The sequence below is a fragment of the Aquarana catesbeiana genome, linkage group LG05 (assembly GCF_042186555.1).
Source record: "Aquarana catesbeiana isolate 2022-GZ linkage group LG05, ASM4218655v1, whole genome shotgun sequence".
Lineage (NCBI taxonomy): Eukaryota > Metazoa > Chordata > Amphibia > Anura > Ranidae > Aquarana > Aquarana catesbeiana.
In genome coordinates, this window is record NC_133328.1 from 53,351,758 (window position 1) to 53,365,900 (window position 14,143).

The window sequence follows — 14,143 nt, forward strand, 5'->3', positions numbered from 1 at the left end:
TTGTTTTTTTTTTTTTTTCAAAATTGACGCTCTTTTTTTGTTTATAGCGCAAAAAATAAAAAACAGAGAGGCAATCAAATACCACCAAAAGAAAGCTCTATTTGTGGAAAAAAAGGACACACATTTTGTTTGGGTACAGCATTGCATGACCGCACAATTGTCAGTTAAAGCGACTCAGTGCCAAATTGTAAAAAGTGCTCTGGTCAGGAAGGGGGTAAAATCTTCTGGGGCTGAAGCGGTTAAAATTGTCTGACACGGTCACACAAAAGTTCTCTGAACTTTTGACCGTCAAAAACGCGGTGATCTACAAGACTACGACGACTCGAGAAAATACAGTTGAATGCTTCCGAGCATGTGTCAAATTGTTTCCGAGCAGGCGTGTTTTTTTGCGCGTCGGAATTGCATACAGACGAACGGAATTTCCGTCAAGAACTTTTTGCGTCGGAAAAATAGAGAACCAGCTCTCAATCTTTTGCTGGTGGAAATTCAGACAGAAAAAGTTGGATGGAGCATACACACGGTCGGAATATCTGACCAAAAGCTCCCATCACACTTTTTTTGACGGAAATTCTGACCGTGTGTATGCAGCATTAGTCAAAAGTATTACTTTATCTTCACCTGACAAAAGCTCCATTTCCTTCTCTTTTCAATAGACACTTCACCGAAACCCAAATATCATCAGCATGAAGCTAAATGTCATTGTGATAACCTGATTGAATTATTTATTTGAGTCAAAATGCCTTAGAAAAATTACACATTTCTTTTAATAAGAGTGTACTGTCTTCTAATCAGGACCGTCTTTAATATTGATTGGACCCTGGGCAAAATTTTTCTTGCCCCCCCCATGCAGTTTCGCTCTCCACCTGCTCTGAGACATACAATAAATAGCAGCTGGACTCAAAATCAGTTTACTGGCAGCTATTGCGATAGCTATTGTTGCCAGAGCTTACAGTGTATCATTACCGCTCACTGACTGGTTGCTAGAGGTTACAGCACACATTACGGCTCACTGATTAGTTGCTAGAGGTTACAGCACATGATTTCTGCTTGTTGATTGTCTGCTAGATATTACTGTGGATATGACCTCAGGGGGGCATGATATACATATCAATGCTGCCGGCCGCCGCTATTTACATATGAATGCCGGTAATTTACATGTAAACATAGGGTCTGCAGGTGAGTCATCTGTACACAACAGAAGGGCAGAGCTGGGCAGCATTAGTAGCAGCCCTTCACACTGAGATATTGGGACACAGCACGGGACTAAAATCTCAAGGGATGAGGGAATTTAAACCAGGATAGTTGGCAAGTATGAGGCAGCTGCTTTGGGCCCCACAACAATGACAGGGCCCTGGGCAGCTGCCCCTTTTGCACTGCCTTAAACATGGCCCTGCTTCTAATGCACGGATCTGATGGGTTTCAATCTAAAAAGACCTGACAGGCTTTCTTTAGCTTGAAACTCCCGCAATGCCATGCTTGGGTTGATAAAAACGTATGCCGCGTACACACGATCGCACATTCCGACAACAAAATCCATGTTTTTTTTCCAACGGATGTTGGCTCAAACTTGTCTTGCATACACATGGTCACACGAATATTGTTGGAAATTCCGAACATCAAGAACGCGGTGACGTACAACACGTACAACGAGCCGAGAAAATTGAAGTTCAATAGCCAGTGAGGCTCTTCTGCTTGAATCCGAGCATGCGTGGAATTTTGTGTGTCAGAATTGTGTACACATGATTGGAATTTACGACAACGGATTTTGTTGTCGAAAATTTGAGACCCAGATCTCAAATTTTGTTTGTCGGAAATTCTGAAGGAAAATGTCAGAATTTCCATCAACAAGCTCCCATCGAACGTTTGTTGTCGTAAATTCCGACCGTGTGTACGTGGCATTAGTCTATTTTTATTGGAAGCCCAGTTAGGATACTGGTCTTATGTTTAAATTGTAATATCTAATGTTTAGCGTAATTACAGCTTCAAACCATAGGACTGTTGCCTAGTTTGTTCAGTCACTGAAGATGCATGTTCATGATAACAGAAATTTTCATTAATATAATGGATTTTATACAATATTTGTTTTGAATAAATAGGACCACATGTATTAATTTTGATTGTCAGTTAGCTGCAAGGACACTCTCCTGCAGTACATGTCAGTGCCTCCTATCTAAGGACAAAAATAAATATCACATGGGAAACTAATGTAATGATGGCGTAAATTCAAGCGTCCATTAACTCCCTCAGCATAAGGAATTGGTATTATTTACTAGAGTGAAGGGAAAGAAGGTTAGAAAGAATACCCATCATACAAGACTTAAAGCGGAAGTTAAGTTGGATTAATAAAAAGTGCTGACATGCCAGCTAAATATACATTTCCAGCATACATACATTACATACATTTTATTTTTATTTTTTACTTTTAAAGGTTAATGAGAGATGGGGGGGTCAAAAAGACCCCCCATCTCTCATTAACCTTTAAAAGAAAAAAAAAAGAAAAAAAAATGGCATTATGACTTTAAGAAAAAAAAAAAAGTTGATGGTTGAGAGCTGGAAGTGACATCAGAGGACGCTCCGGTCCCCAATCAATCTCAATAAAGAGGACCTGTCATACTTATTTCTGTTACAAGGGATGATTACATTCCTTGTAATAGTAATAAAAGTGATAAAAAAAAATAAAATTAAAGGGACAGTGTAAAAATAAAACATAAAAAGTAAAATAAGGAAGATTTTTTTTTTTAATCACCCCATCCCTGCGAGTTTGTTCGCAGAAGCGAATGCATACGTGAGTCATGTCCGCATATTTAAACGGTGTTCAAACCACACATGTGAGTTATCAACGCGATCGTTAGCATGAGAACAATAATTCTAGCACTAGACCTTCTCTGAAACTCTAAGCAGGTAACCTGTAAACGTTAAAACGTTACCTATGGAGATTTTTAAGTACCAAAGTTTGTCGCCATTCCACAAACGTGTGCAATTTTAAAGGATGACATGTTAGGTATCTATTTACTCTACATCATCTTTCACATTATACAAACAACTTGGGCTAAATTTACTGGGTTTTTTTTGTTTTGTTTTTAATTCATTAAAGTGGACCTTCGGTCATTTTTTCAACTTTGCATCTATTAAATCTTCTGCCCTTGTTGTTTTAACTTTGAATAGTAAAACATTTTTTTTTCTGCCAGTAAATACCTTATACAGCTCATTTCTTGTTTCTTGCCTGGTCATTAGCCTAGGCTTATGACATCTTGCACAGCTCTCTCTCTCTCTCGTGAGAGTTTGCCAGGAATGGAGGGGGGATGAGTCATAAGAGGGCCAATGAAAGCTGCAGGGCTGCAGAGCTGGAGGTGTGCCTCTGTGTGTCTGTGTAAATCCAGGAAGTGAACAGGAAGCAGCTTCAGCTGCCCACAGTTAAAATAGCTGCAGCCAGACTTAGTGGAGGGAGATTTCTGCAGCATATTTGGCAAGTACAGAATCACAGTATATATAAAATAATATGCAAAGTGGAGGGAAGCTTCAGAATGGCAAAGATGTTTTTATTACAAATTATGTGAGCAGACTGTAGTTCCTCTTCAACCACTTCCGTACTGGGCCTCATCTGACACTCCTCTCCCACATGTAAAACTCATAATTTTTTGCTAGAAAATTACAATATAACTTGTGTCGCAATTGTATATACTATATATATATATGTGTATATATATATATATATATATATATGTGTGTATATATATATATATATACACACATTATATATATATATATATATATATATATATATATATATATATATATATATATATATATATATATACACATTTTATATATATATATATATATATATATATATATATATATATATATATATATATATATATATATATATATATATATATATATAGGCATATGTATTTACTAAAGTTGGAAAGTGCAAAATCAGGCTCACTTCTGCATAGCAACCAATGAGCTTCTAACCTCAGCTTGTTCAGTTAAGCTCTGGTAATAAAACCTGGAAGCTCATTGGTTTCTATGCAGAAGTGAGCCTGATTTTGCACTTTTCAGCTTTAGTAAATAAAGCCCATTGTGTACTTAAAAGTGGGGTATGGCTGTATATATATATATATATATATATATATATATATATATATATATATATATATATATTATATTTATTTTTTATTTTTATTTTTTTAATATGCTATTTTTTTCCCATGAAAGTGGAGTTACGCTTTAAATAATGTTCTAATTTGCCTTGGTTGTACCTTCCTTCAAACCATATTTACATTGGTTTTTTTTTAACATTTTGGGGTTCCAGAAATGGAATCTATATTAATCTTGTTTTTTTTAAGGGTTTGGGGTTACAGAAATGGAAACACCACATGCTACTGAATAGTTGTCATGATGGTCTCTCTCTCTCTCTCTCACAGGTGGACCCAATCAATTGTTTATTGTACATTATGGTCAATCCACTGGAGGTTTCATGACACTATATTATCTAAATTGTAATTTTTGCAGGTGTTAAAAAGAATGGATTCTGTGAGAAAAGCTGACCTTTGATGCCTTCAAAGACGTAAAAAAACAGCCTGTGATTCAGTTTTGCTAACAACCATGCATCACCAAAATATCAGTTTGGCCGGAGTTTGTCTTTAAGTCCCTTTAACATTTATATCTGTTGGTATATTATTTCCCTGAGAAACAGCAAATAATGTTTTTTCCTTCACGTTTTTTTTTAGAATCTTCTGGATACAAAATAAACAGATTAGGAGAGACTCTGTTTTGTTCTTTTATTTTGCTTTTTAATTAAAAGTTAATTTATCTATCTAAGAACAGAAAATGACTGTGAGTGCTCAGAGGCTGTGTGATATGTATTAATTGAGTCATTCTTTTTTCCTCCAAATCTATTAAGTAGTCATTTAACTTCAAATGCAATCCTTTCAAGGTCAGAAAACAAGATTGCTACTTATACGGGGAAATTTGAATAAAAATTCTCAAAAAAATGTGCTTTATCCTTTTCTTCTTCTTCTTTTAACTCTAGTTGTATTCTTTATTAGTGAGTATAAATGGGGTGCTTGTGCTTTCTTTGTATTGCTCTTTGTAAATGAGTATAACAATCAAATACACAACATGAAAAATCTTTATTATCTAGAATATGCAAAAATATGAATTTGTGAGTCTCAAATAGGGCTCAGATGATTGTCAGAGGGGACCTGCATTAAAGGAAAACACAAAATGAAATAACAAATATGCAAGTTGAAAGGTATTTAACCCCTTTGTGCCTAAGGGTAAAATAGATCTAAATGCCTAAGTTTAATTTTGATGACTTTTGACATCTGTTAGTAAAACCGTACATATCATCACAACTACTGTATGCATCCAGGGTTGATTATACCTTGTTTTTTTTTTTTAGGACAAATTGGGCTTTCATTTGGTGGTAAATGGTAATTGATATCTCCTGACTTTTTTAATATTAAAGAAAAACTGGTCCAAAATAGTAAAAAAAAAGCATTTTTAATTTAGCTGTATATTTCTTAGTACTACTATAATCTATCACCAAAGAACAACCCAAGATAAATGTTCCTGCTCCTAACAATTGCAGTGATACCACATATGTGTATGTTAGGTGTTGCATGTACCCTTAGTACAGCCCAGAAACAATAGTGTGCATTTTGCTTTTTTTTTAATCCAACCTAAAACACACTGACACGGGCGTTATCTGAAACTGATACTAATAAAAAAAAAATTAAAAATACAGTTCTGTCCCCCCCCCAAAAAAAAAAATACTGACCCTGACCTTTGACCCAAACACTGACCCTGGCACTTACCTAGATCAAACCTTGATCTAGGTATTTTTTTGTATTTTTTTTACTTTATTTTTTTATGAATATTATTATTGAATTCATTTTATTTTCTGTGCAAGGACAGAGAGAGATACAATGTATCTGTCTCCTTCATTCACAGAAAAAGAAAACATGGAGGCAGCTTTACATTGACTGATCACTGTGATAGCCAATCAGACGCTATCGCAGTGATCGGGTGACCTGGAATCTCGAGTTCCCGATCGTTGGTATGGGGCCGGGGATCACATTCAAACCCCAGTCTCTGTGCTGGGAGCACGCCGCACGGTAGGTACGCAAATATGTGGCCCCATGGAAAAAAGCCCAGTCTAGTGGGGCTGCATATTTGTGTGACGTCGGCGTGAAGGGGTTAAAGCTGAACTCCAGGCAGATATAGAACACAGATTATTGAATCTCTATATTTATTAATACATCATTATTAACCACTTCAATACCGGGCATTTTCACCCCCTTCCTGCCCAGGCCAAATTTCAGCTTTCAGCGCTGTCACACTTTGAATGACAATTGCGCGGTCATGCAACACTCTACCTATATGATATTTTGAGCATTTTTTTCCCACAAACAGAGCTTTCTTTTGGTGGTATTTGATCACCTCTACGGTTTTTATTTTTTGTGCTATACACAAAAAAAAAGAGCGTCAATTTTGAAAAAAACACATTGGGGGTTATTTACGAAAGGCAAATCCACTTTGCACTACAAGTGCCAACTACAAGTGCAAAAGTGCTTGAAATTGCACTGAAAGTGCACTTGGAAGTTCAGTCACTGTAAATCTGAGGGGTAGATCTGAAATGAGGGGAAGCTCTTTTTTTTTTTACTAGTAGTGGCGGCGATCATTTTTGTCAGGACTGCGATATTGCGGCGAACAGATAGGACAGTTTTTACACTATTTTGGGACCATTCACATTTATACAGAAAACAGTGCTATAAAAATGCACTGATTACTGTATGAATGTCACTGGCAGGGAAGGGGTTAACACTAGGGGGCGATCAAGGGGTTAAATGTGTTACCTAGGGAGTGATTCTAACTGTGGGGGGAGGGGACTGACTGGGGAATGTGACCGATCGGTGTTCCTCTGTACTGGGAACACACAATCGGTCTCCTCTCCCCTGACAGGACGTGATCCACGTCCCTGCCCTGTGACATCGCGGCCGCCAGGCACGCGCATCGGCTCCCGAGTGACACGGCCCCCCCCCCCGGAAAGCCGAGGACATCATATGACGGCCGCCCAGGATATGAGAGCCACCTTGCAGCCGTCATTTAACTATTTGCGGGATGGGAAGAGGTTAAACATATAATGCAAACAGAATAAGCATGTGAAATTGACCTGCTATTAGATATTGCAATCCACTGTCCAACACATCTTAGACTTGGATAGGGAGACGTGGTACAAGTAGTCAATCAGTTGTGCTGTAGTGCTCATATGGTAACAAGGGGGGCAAATGGACATGTTGATAGAAGGAGAGTACAGTAACATTGAAAATTAGCTCATCAGTTTGCTGCTTCTCCTTTCACTGTTCAATCAAAAAATGGGGGCAGGACATGATGTTACTTAAATGTAGATGTGAAAAATCAGGTCCCATTAGGTGCCAGATAGGGCTAGGCTGTGTGACAAAGCTGCAAGCCATAGGTGTGTGCAGTCTATTGCATTAGGGTGTGCACCCAAATGTTTTAAAACATGGGCGGTGTTAGTAGGGCTGTGGACTTGTCAGTAGAGCAATGGACGGAGACAGTAGTTTTTTATGTTTATTAATTTTATTATTTTTTTTTGTTTCTTACAATTTTATTTTTTTGGAGCCCCAGTAGGGGAATTTGGTGAAACATAAGCAGAGGGAATCTGCTCTACATGGGGTGATTAGGGTGTGCCCAGGCACTCCCAGCACACCCCCTGCACACGCCTATGCTGCAGGCATTTCAGGACTGGATAGTAAGAAATAAAAATCCTTTGCCAGGTAAAAGAGCTTCCTTATATGTTTCATCTACTGTATGTATTTAGCAGTTTGTCTGGAGCTCCCCTTCAATGCCGCGTACACACGGTTGGACTTTTCAGCTACAAAAGTCCGACAGCCTGTCAGAAAGTCCGTCAAAAGTCTGTCGAAAGTCTGTCAAACGACCGGACTTGCCTACACACGATCACACTAAAGTCCAACGGATTCGTACGTGATGACGTACGACCGGACTAAAATAAGGAAGTTGATAGCCAGTAGCCAATAGCTGCCCTAGCGTCGGTTTTAGTCCGTCGGACTAGCATACAGACGAGCGGATTTCTTGGTCCGGCGGAGTTACAACGTAAAGATTTGAAGCAAGTTCCAAATTTAAAGTCCGTCAGATTTGCGACTGGAAAAGTCCACTGAAGGTCCGGTGAAGCCCACACATGATCTGATTGTTTGCCGGATTTGGTCCGTCGGCGTCCGTCAGACCAGTCTGATCGAAAAGTCCGACCGTGTGTACGCGGCATTACAGTATTTGTTTTTGGATTCACTGTTTGATTGAAATAAAGAATTAGGTATATTTTTATCCAACCCCATAGTTCTCCTTTCATTATTTATTAGTGATTACAGTACTGAAATCATTTTTGCATCTTATATCTGCTCAGAGCTGAACTTAAAGTGTTTGGTACCCCAAAACTTCATATTCCTGATATGTGCCTGCTCTACCATGTACTTGTATGAGAAAGTCTCCTGTTTTCTTTGTATTGCTTCCTTTATGTGAAATCCCTTGTGTTTCTGTTAGTCCCTCCACTTTTCTATTAAAAACTGACCACACTAAGCAGGAGAACACATCATGGTCAGTTCTCTAGCTATGCTGAGAACTCAGTGTGCTCTCCTCCAATGATCAGACTTGTCCTGGCATTCCCCTGCCTCAAAATCATTCACTGGGAAGCTCAGTGTGCTGTTACTTCTCCTCCCCTTAGCTCTTAAGCAGCTGAGAACAGAGGGAATGTGATCACTTATAAAAATGGGGGAAAAGGGTATTTATAATGTATTTTTATATCTATACAAAAATGTTTTGCCTTTTATTTCTTTTTTAAACCGAATAGAGTGTTTTACAAGGTCAACGTTTACAATCACTTTAAAGCGTTACATTTAAAAGAAAGCTCTCACTCACCCCTCTAGCTGCAGGCGAGGAATTGATAAGGTCTCACCAGTGCAAGTGGAATGTTGGTCTTATATGGCATGTGCAGATTTCTTAACATAAGTACTTTTGGCAAACTGTATGTCTGGGGCCTAAGGCAAACCACAGTTCTTGCTCTCTATGGTTAAGACATAAACTATATTGTCAAAAGTATTGGGTTGTCTGCCTTTGCATGTACATAAACTTTAATGGCATCCCAGTCTTAGGTTGGCCATATATTATCCAATTTCCTTGTACAGTTTTCCTTTAGATTTACCAAAACCATATAATATGATGTCAAACCTAAACCCTTTCAATTTGTCTACAATCAGGCAGGCCCTTGCACTACATAGTTGAAGCTAAATCTAAAGGAAATTGAATAAGAAAATTGTATAATGTATGGCCAGCTTTAGTCTGTAGGGTTCAATATTGAGTTGGTTCACCCTTTGCAGCTATAACAACTTGTGTCTATGGGAATGTTTGACCATTCTTCCAGAAGCGCATTTGTGAGGTCAGACACTGATGTTGGATGAGTAGGCCTGGCTTGCAGTCTCCGCTCTAATTCATCCCAAAGGTGTTCTATCGGGTTGAGGTCAGGACAGTCAAGTTCCTCCACCCCAAACTCGCTCATCCATGTCTTTATGGACCTTGTTTTGTGCACTGGTGCTCAGTCATGTTGGAACAGGAAGGGCCCATCCCCAAAACTGTTCCTACAAAGTTGGGAGCATGAAATTGTCCAAAATGTCTTGGTATGCTGATGTCTTAAGAGTTCCCTTCACTGGAACTAAGGGGCCAAGCCCAACCCCTGAAAAACAACCCCACATCATAATCCCCCCTCCACCAAATGATTTGAAACAGTGCACAAAGCTACCATACACATGGGCCAAATGTCGGCCAGTTTTCATTGAACCTTGTGTACTAGGCTTAACGTGATTGTAAACCCTTTTAAAAAATGTACAAAAAAAAAACAAAACCTGCAAGACAAAGACATAATGAGCTAGTATGCATAGCATACTAGCTCATTAAGAATTACTTACCTGAGATTAAAGCCCCCGTAGCAGTCCTCGTTCACCGCTCCGGAGGCTGACATCTCCCCAGGGGGTAAGTTCCGGGTATCACAGCTCCGGCCAATCACAGCGTCGAGCCGCGATGACATCACTCTCGTGCATGCGCGTGGGAGCCACAGGTAACGGCACAGTACAACTGAAGTGACGGCACATACGTGCCTTTCCTTCAGTTTGCTTGAGTGCGCATGTGCCGATGACATCGGCACATGCAAATACAGGGGATATCTCCTAAACCGTGTAGGTTTAGGAGATATCCAGTGTAGCTACAGGTAAACCTAATTATAGGCTTGCCTGTAGTATAAAGTGGTTGTAAAGGGTTTACAACCACTTTAAGACACAGTGGATCCAAAACAGAACTACTGGAAAGACAGATTGTAAAATACAGAGTGCAGTGAAAACAAACTATTTGAGATAGGAGATGTGTGATAGGAATTTGCCAGTGTGAAGAGAGCAGTAGTTAGTCACCAGGATGAATGGATGTGGGCAATTAAAGCAGAGATCCGCAGAAAGGCCTACACAATATCTGATTTGTTTGTTTTCCAGATGCATGAGTGCCTTCAATAAAGCAGAGTGATTATGATGATACCGTACTGTGCTGATGTCTATTATCATGAGCCGTTATCCTAGTCACCAGAGCCGCACTTTGTAACACAAATGCAACTTTGTCTTGCAGATCCCTGTACCGGTAATGGAGATAAGCTCCACCAATCACCCCGTGAAAGTGGGACTGTCAGACGCCTTTGTGGTGGTGCACAAGATTCAGCAGATTCCAAGTATGTATTTCTTTTTAAAAACTCTGTTTCTGTACGGTCATGAATGCTTTACATTGAAATTACCACCTGGCCAGTGTTTGACCTGCCTATTGCCAATGTTATTAATAGGAAAGAGATCATAGGGCTGGAATAAGGCTGGGATCTTTTCCCAAGAAGGTGTTAATGTTAAATAGGACTTAAAAAAAAAATGTCTGGAGTTCCACTCTAAAACATGAGTTTTAATGAAAAGTAACAGTTATAGCTCAAGCCCAGTCAAAATTTTAGTTCAGTGTACTTTAGTACTGCAGTCTGTATTCTTGCTAAGGAGACTCACCCCCACTTCCTGACTTTTTTAAGTAAAATGGGAAAATGTTAGACCTTCTTTCAGAACAGTATCACTGTCTGTTGCCGTGTACACACGACTGGTTTTGCCATCGGAATAAACTCCGGAGGTTTCTCAGACGGAACTCCGATGGAATTCCATTCAAGTGGTCTTGCCTACACACGGTCAACCCAAAGTCAGACCAAAGTCCGACCGTCTAAACGCGGTGACTTACAACACTTACCACGGGACTAGAAAAAGGAAGTTCAATAGCCAGTAGCCAATAGCTTCCGTCTCGTAGTTGCTTCAGAGCATGTGTCATTTTTGGTCCGTCGGAACAGCATACAGACAAGCGGTTTTCCCGATAGGAATTGGTTTCGTTGGAAATATTTAGAACATGTTCTATTTCTAGGTCCGTCCAAATTTTCGAAAAAAAAAGTCAGATGAGGTCTACACACGATCGGACGATGAAAAGCTGCCGTTGGACTTTTTCTGTCGGACGATCCGCTCATGTGTATGCGGCTTATGTCTCTCTCTGTCCAGGTTACAACCACCCCCCCCCACAATTTTCGTCCTGCTGTCATAGGAATAGGAAAAAACTTGAAATCTCCCCAATGGGGTCAATGACAGCAATAAGCGTTTGACATAAGTGTATGAGTTCCCCACCCTGGGAGGCTAGTGGGGACCCCCATAGGTAGGATAGGATGGCTGTCAGAATACATAAACAGCAACCACAATTCTCTACTTAAATTTTTCAAAAACTTGTCCACTCGGATGTTGCCGCCAGGGCCACCCATGGTTAACGTTCTAACAGTGTATGGCCAGCTTTAGACATTGCATGACAGACCAACCATATATAACTAATAGCTTATAAATCACACTTAACTGGAAACTGTAACCTAATGGGTTGCAATCTTAAACAGAGTCTCCAGACATTCCCATACCATAATGTTTAAAAAAAAACACCCTTTTTCCACACCCAGGGGCTAACGTTCAAATCATGATGTACCTTATTGGAAGTCTATGGTATGAATACACCATTAAAGTGATTTTAAAGGTAACATTTCTACAGTATTTTTTTAAATTAAAAAACATGTAATGCTTACTTGCTCTGTGCAGTCTTCTGGAGTCACCCGATGGTGCTCATGGCACCTATCCCCTGCCGAGTGCCCCCATAGCAAGCTGCTTGCTATGGGGACACATGTGTGCTCGCTGCTGTGTGTCCATTGACACACAGAGTATGGCTCGGCCCGGTCCCCTGCTCTCTCTTCATTAGATTAGCTGTGATTGACAGCAGCAGGAGCCAACGGAATAGAATGCATTAAGGTAAACAACCTTCTGCCTTTAGAGCCACTTTAATGTAAGTTTTTTTTCACAGAAAGAATTGTGATGTCACTAATAACCAAACTGAAGTAATAAAAATAGATATGCAGTCACATAAACACTCTACTGATAACCTCTATTTTCATACTATATCTTCCCCTTTAATGTCATAACGGTTGTGCGAGTTTCTGAGTTTGATTGTACAGTCTAATAGGCACCAGAAATGAGTCAATGCTCTCAATAATCAGCACCCAGTTAATAACTTGGTCTGAAATACCCCCTCCTCTTCTCTGCAGTGCAAGTCCGTGTGAGGACATGGGATGCGGGTGTGGCTGTTACTCAGCTCTGCCAGTACAGAGCACAGGATTGGGAGAGCAGTAAGCAGCTAAAGATACAGCATTTACAAATCAAAACATGTCAGTATACAGGCCCATAAAGAGATAAAAAAGTGAGACTTCAGTTGGTCTTTAACCACTTGCTCACTGGGCACTTAAACCTCCTTCCTAACCAGACCAATTTCCAGTGCACCGGCAAAAAGTGGGTGTGGCCAAACATGATAGCGGGAAGGGCTTGAGGGCAATGGTTAAACAAACCCTGGGCTTCCTTGTACCTATAAAAGTATGCTTTGGTTACTGTACCACAAGCTGAAGTCTCAGGGATACATATAAACTTTAACACAATCATTTAAAAAATTACTTCTAATACATGGGACATGGAAGGAGGGAACGCTATGGGACTTGGAAGGTGGGAATGCTATGGGACAAAGAAGGAGTGCACGCTATGGGACATGGAAGGAGGGAAGGCTATGGGACAATGAAAGCATGAATACTGTGGGACATGGAAAGCATGAATGCTGTGGGACATGGAAAGCAGGAATACTGTGGGACACGGAAAGCAGGAATACTGTGGGACATGGAAAGCAGGAATACTGTGGGACACGGAAAGCAGGAATGCTGTGGGACATGGAAAGCAGGAATACTGTGGGACACGGAAAGCAGGAATACTGTGGGACATGGAAAGCAGGAATACTGTGGGACACGGAAAGCAGGAATGCTGTGGGACATGGAAAGCAGGAATACTGTGGGACACGGAAAGCAGGAATGTTGTGGGACATGGAAAGCAGGAATACTGTGGGACACGGAAAGCAGGAATGCTGTGGGACATGGAAAGCAGGAATACTGTGGGACACGGAAAGCAGGAATACTGTGGGACATGGAAAGCAGGAATATTGTGGGACATGGAAAGCAGGAATACTGTGGGACATGGATGGAAGAGAGAGAGGGAAGAGAGAGAGGGGAGAGCTCACTTACCCCAGGCTGGCTCTTGCCCAGTCCAGAGGCTCAGGCAGACATCAGGCTCGCTGGCTGCTTTAAAATCTCCCACCCACACAACCCCTTCCCAGCACAGATTGGCTGCATGCTGGGGGGTTGTGGATGGACACGGCGGGACATGGGGAGGAGGTGAAGCTGATCTAACCCACCTCCTTCTCCCTCCTCATACATCCCATACAGCAGGCGGGGGAGAGCCGGTAGGCGGGTCAGTGGGTTGGGGAGAGCCAGCGAGTGGGTCAGGGGGCGGCGAAGAGCCAGTGGGCGGGTGAGTGGGCAGGGGAGAGCCGGCGAGAGGGTGAGTCAGAGTGGGCGGGGGAGAGATCCTGACTGTGGGAACTTCAGATACAGCCCACAGAATGTATGTGCCCCTTCCCCAGA

The 14,143-nt window shown here is 40.8% G+C and overlaps 1 protein-coding gene across 1 annotated transcript in view; it reads left to right on the top strand.

Annotated features, from left to right (window-relative positions):
* Positions 1–14,143, top strand: part of PLXDC2 (plexin domain containing 2) — an 803,122-nt gene that overhangs the window by 603,960 nt on the left and 185,019 nt on the right. Inside the window, exon 7 of the mRNA XM_073629749.1 lies at positions 10,711–10,810. Within this exon, the coding sequence (XP_073485850.1) occupies positions 10,711–10,810 (100 nt within the window). The remainder of the gene's footprint in view (positions 1–10,710; positions 10,811–14,143) is intronic.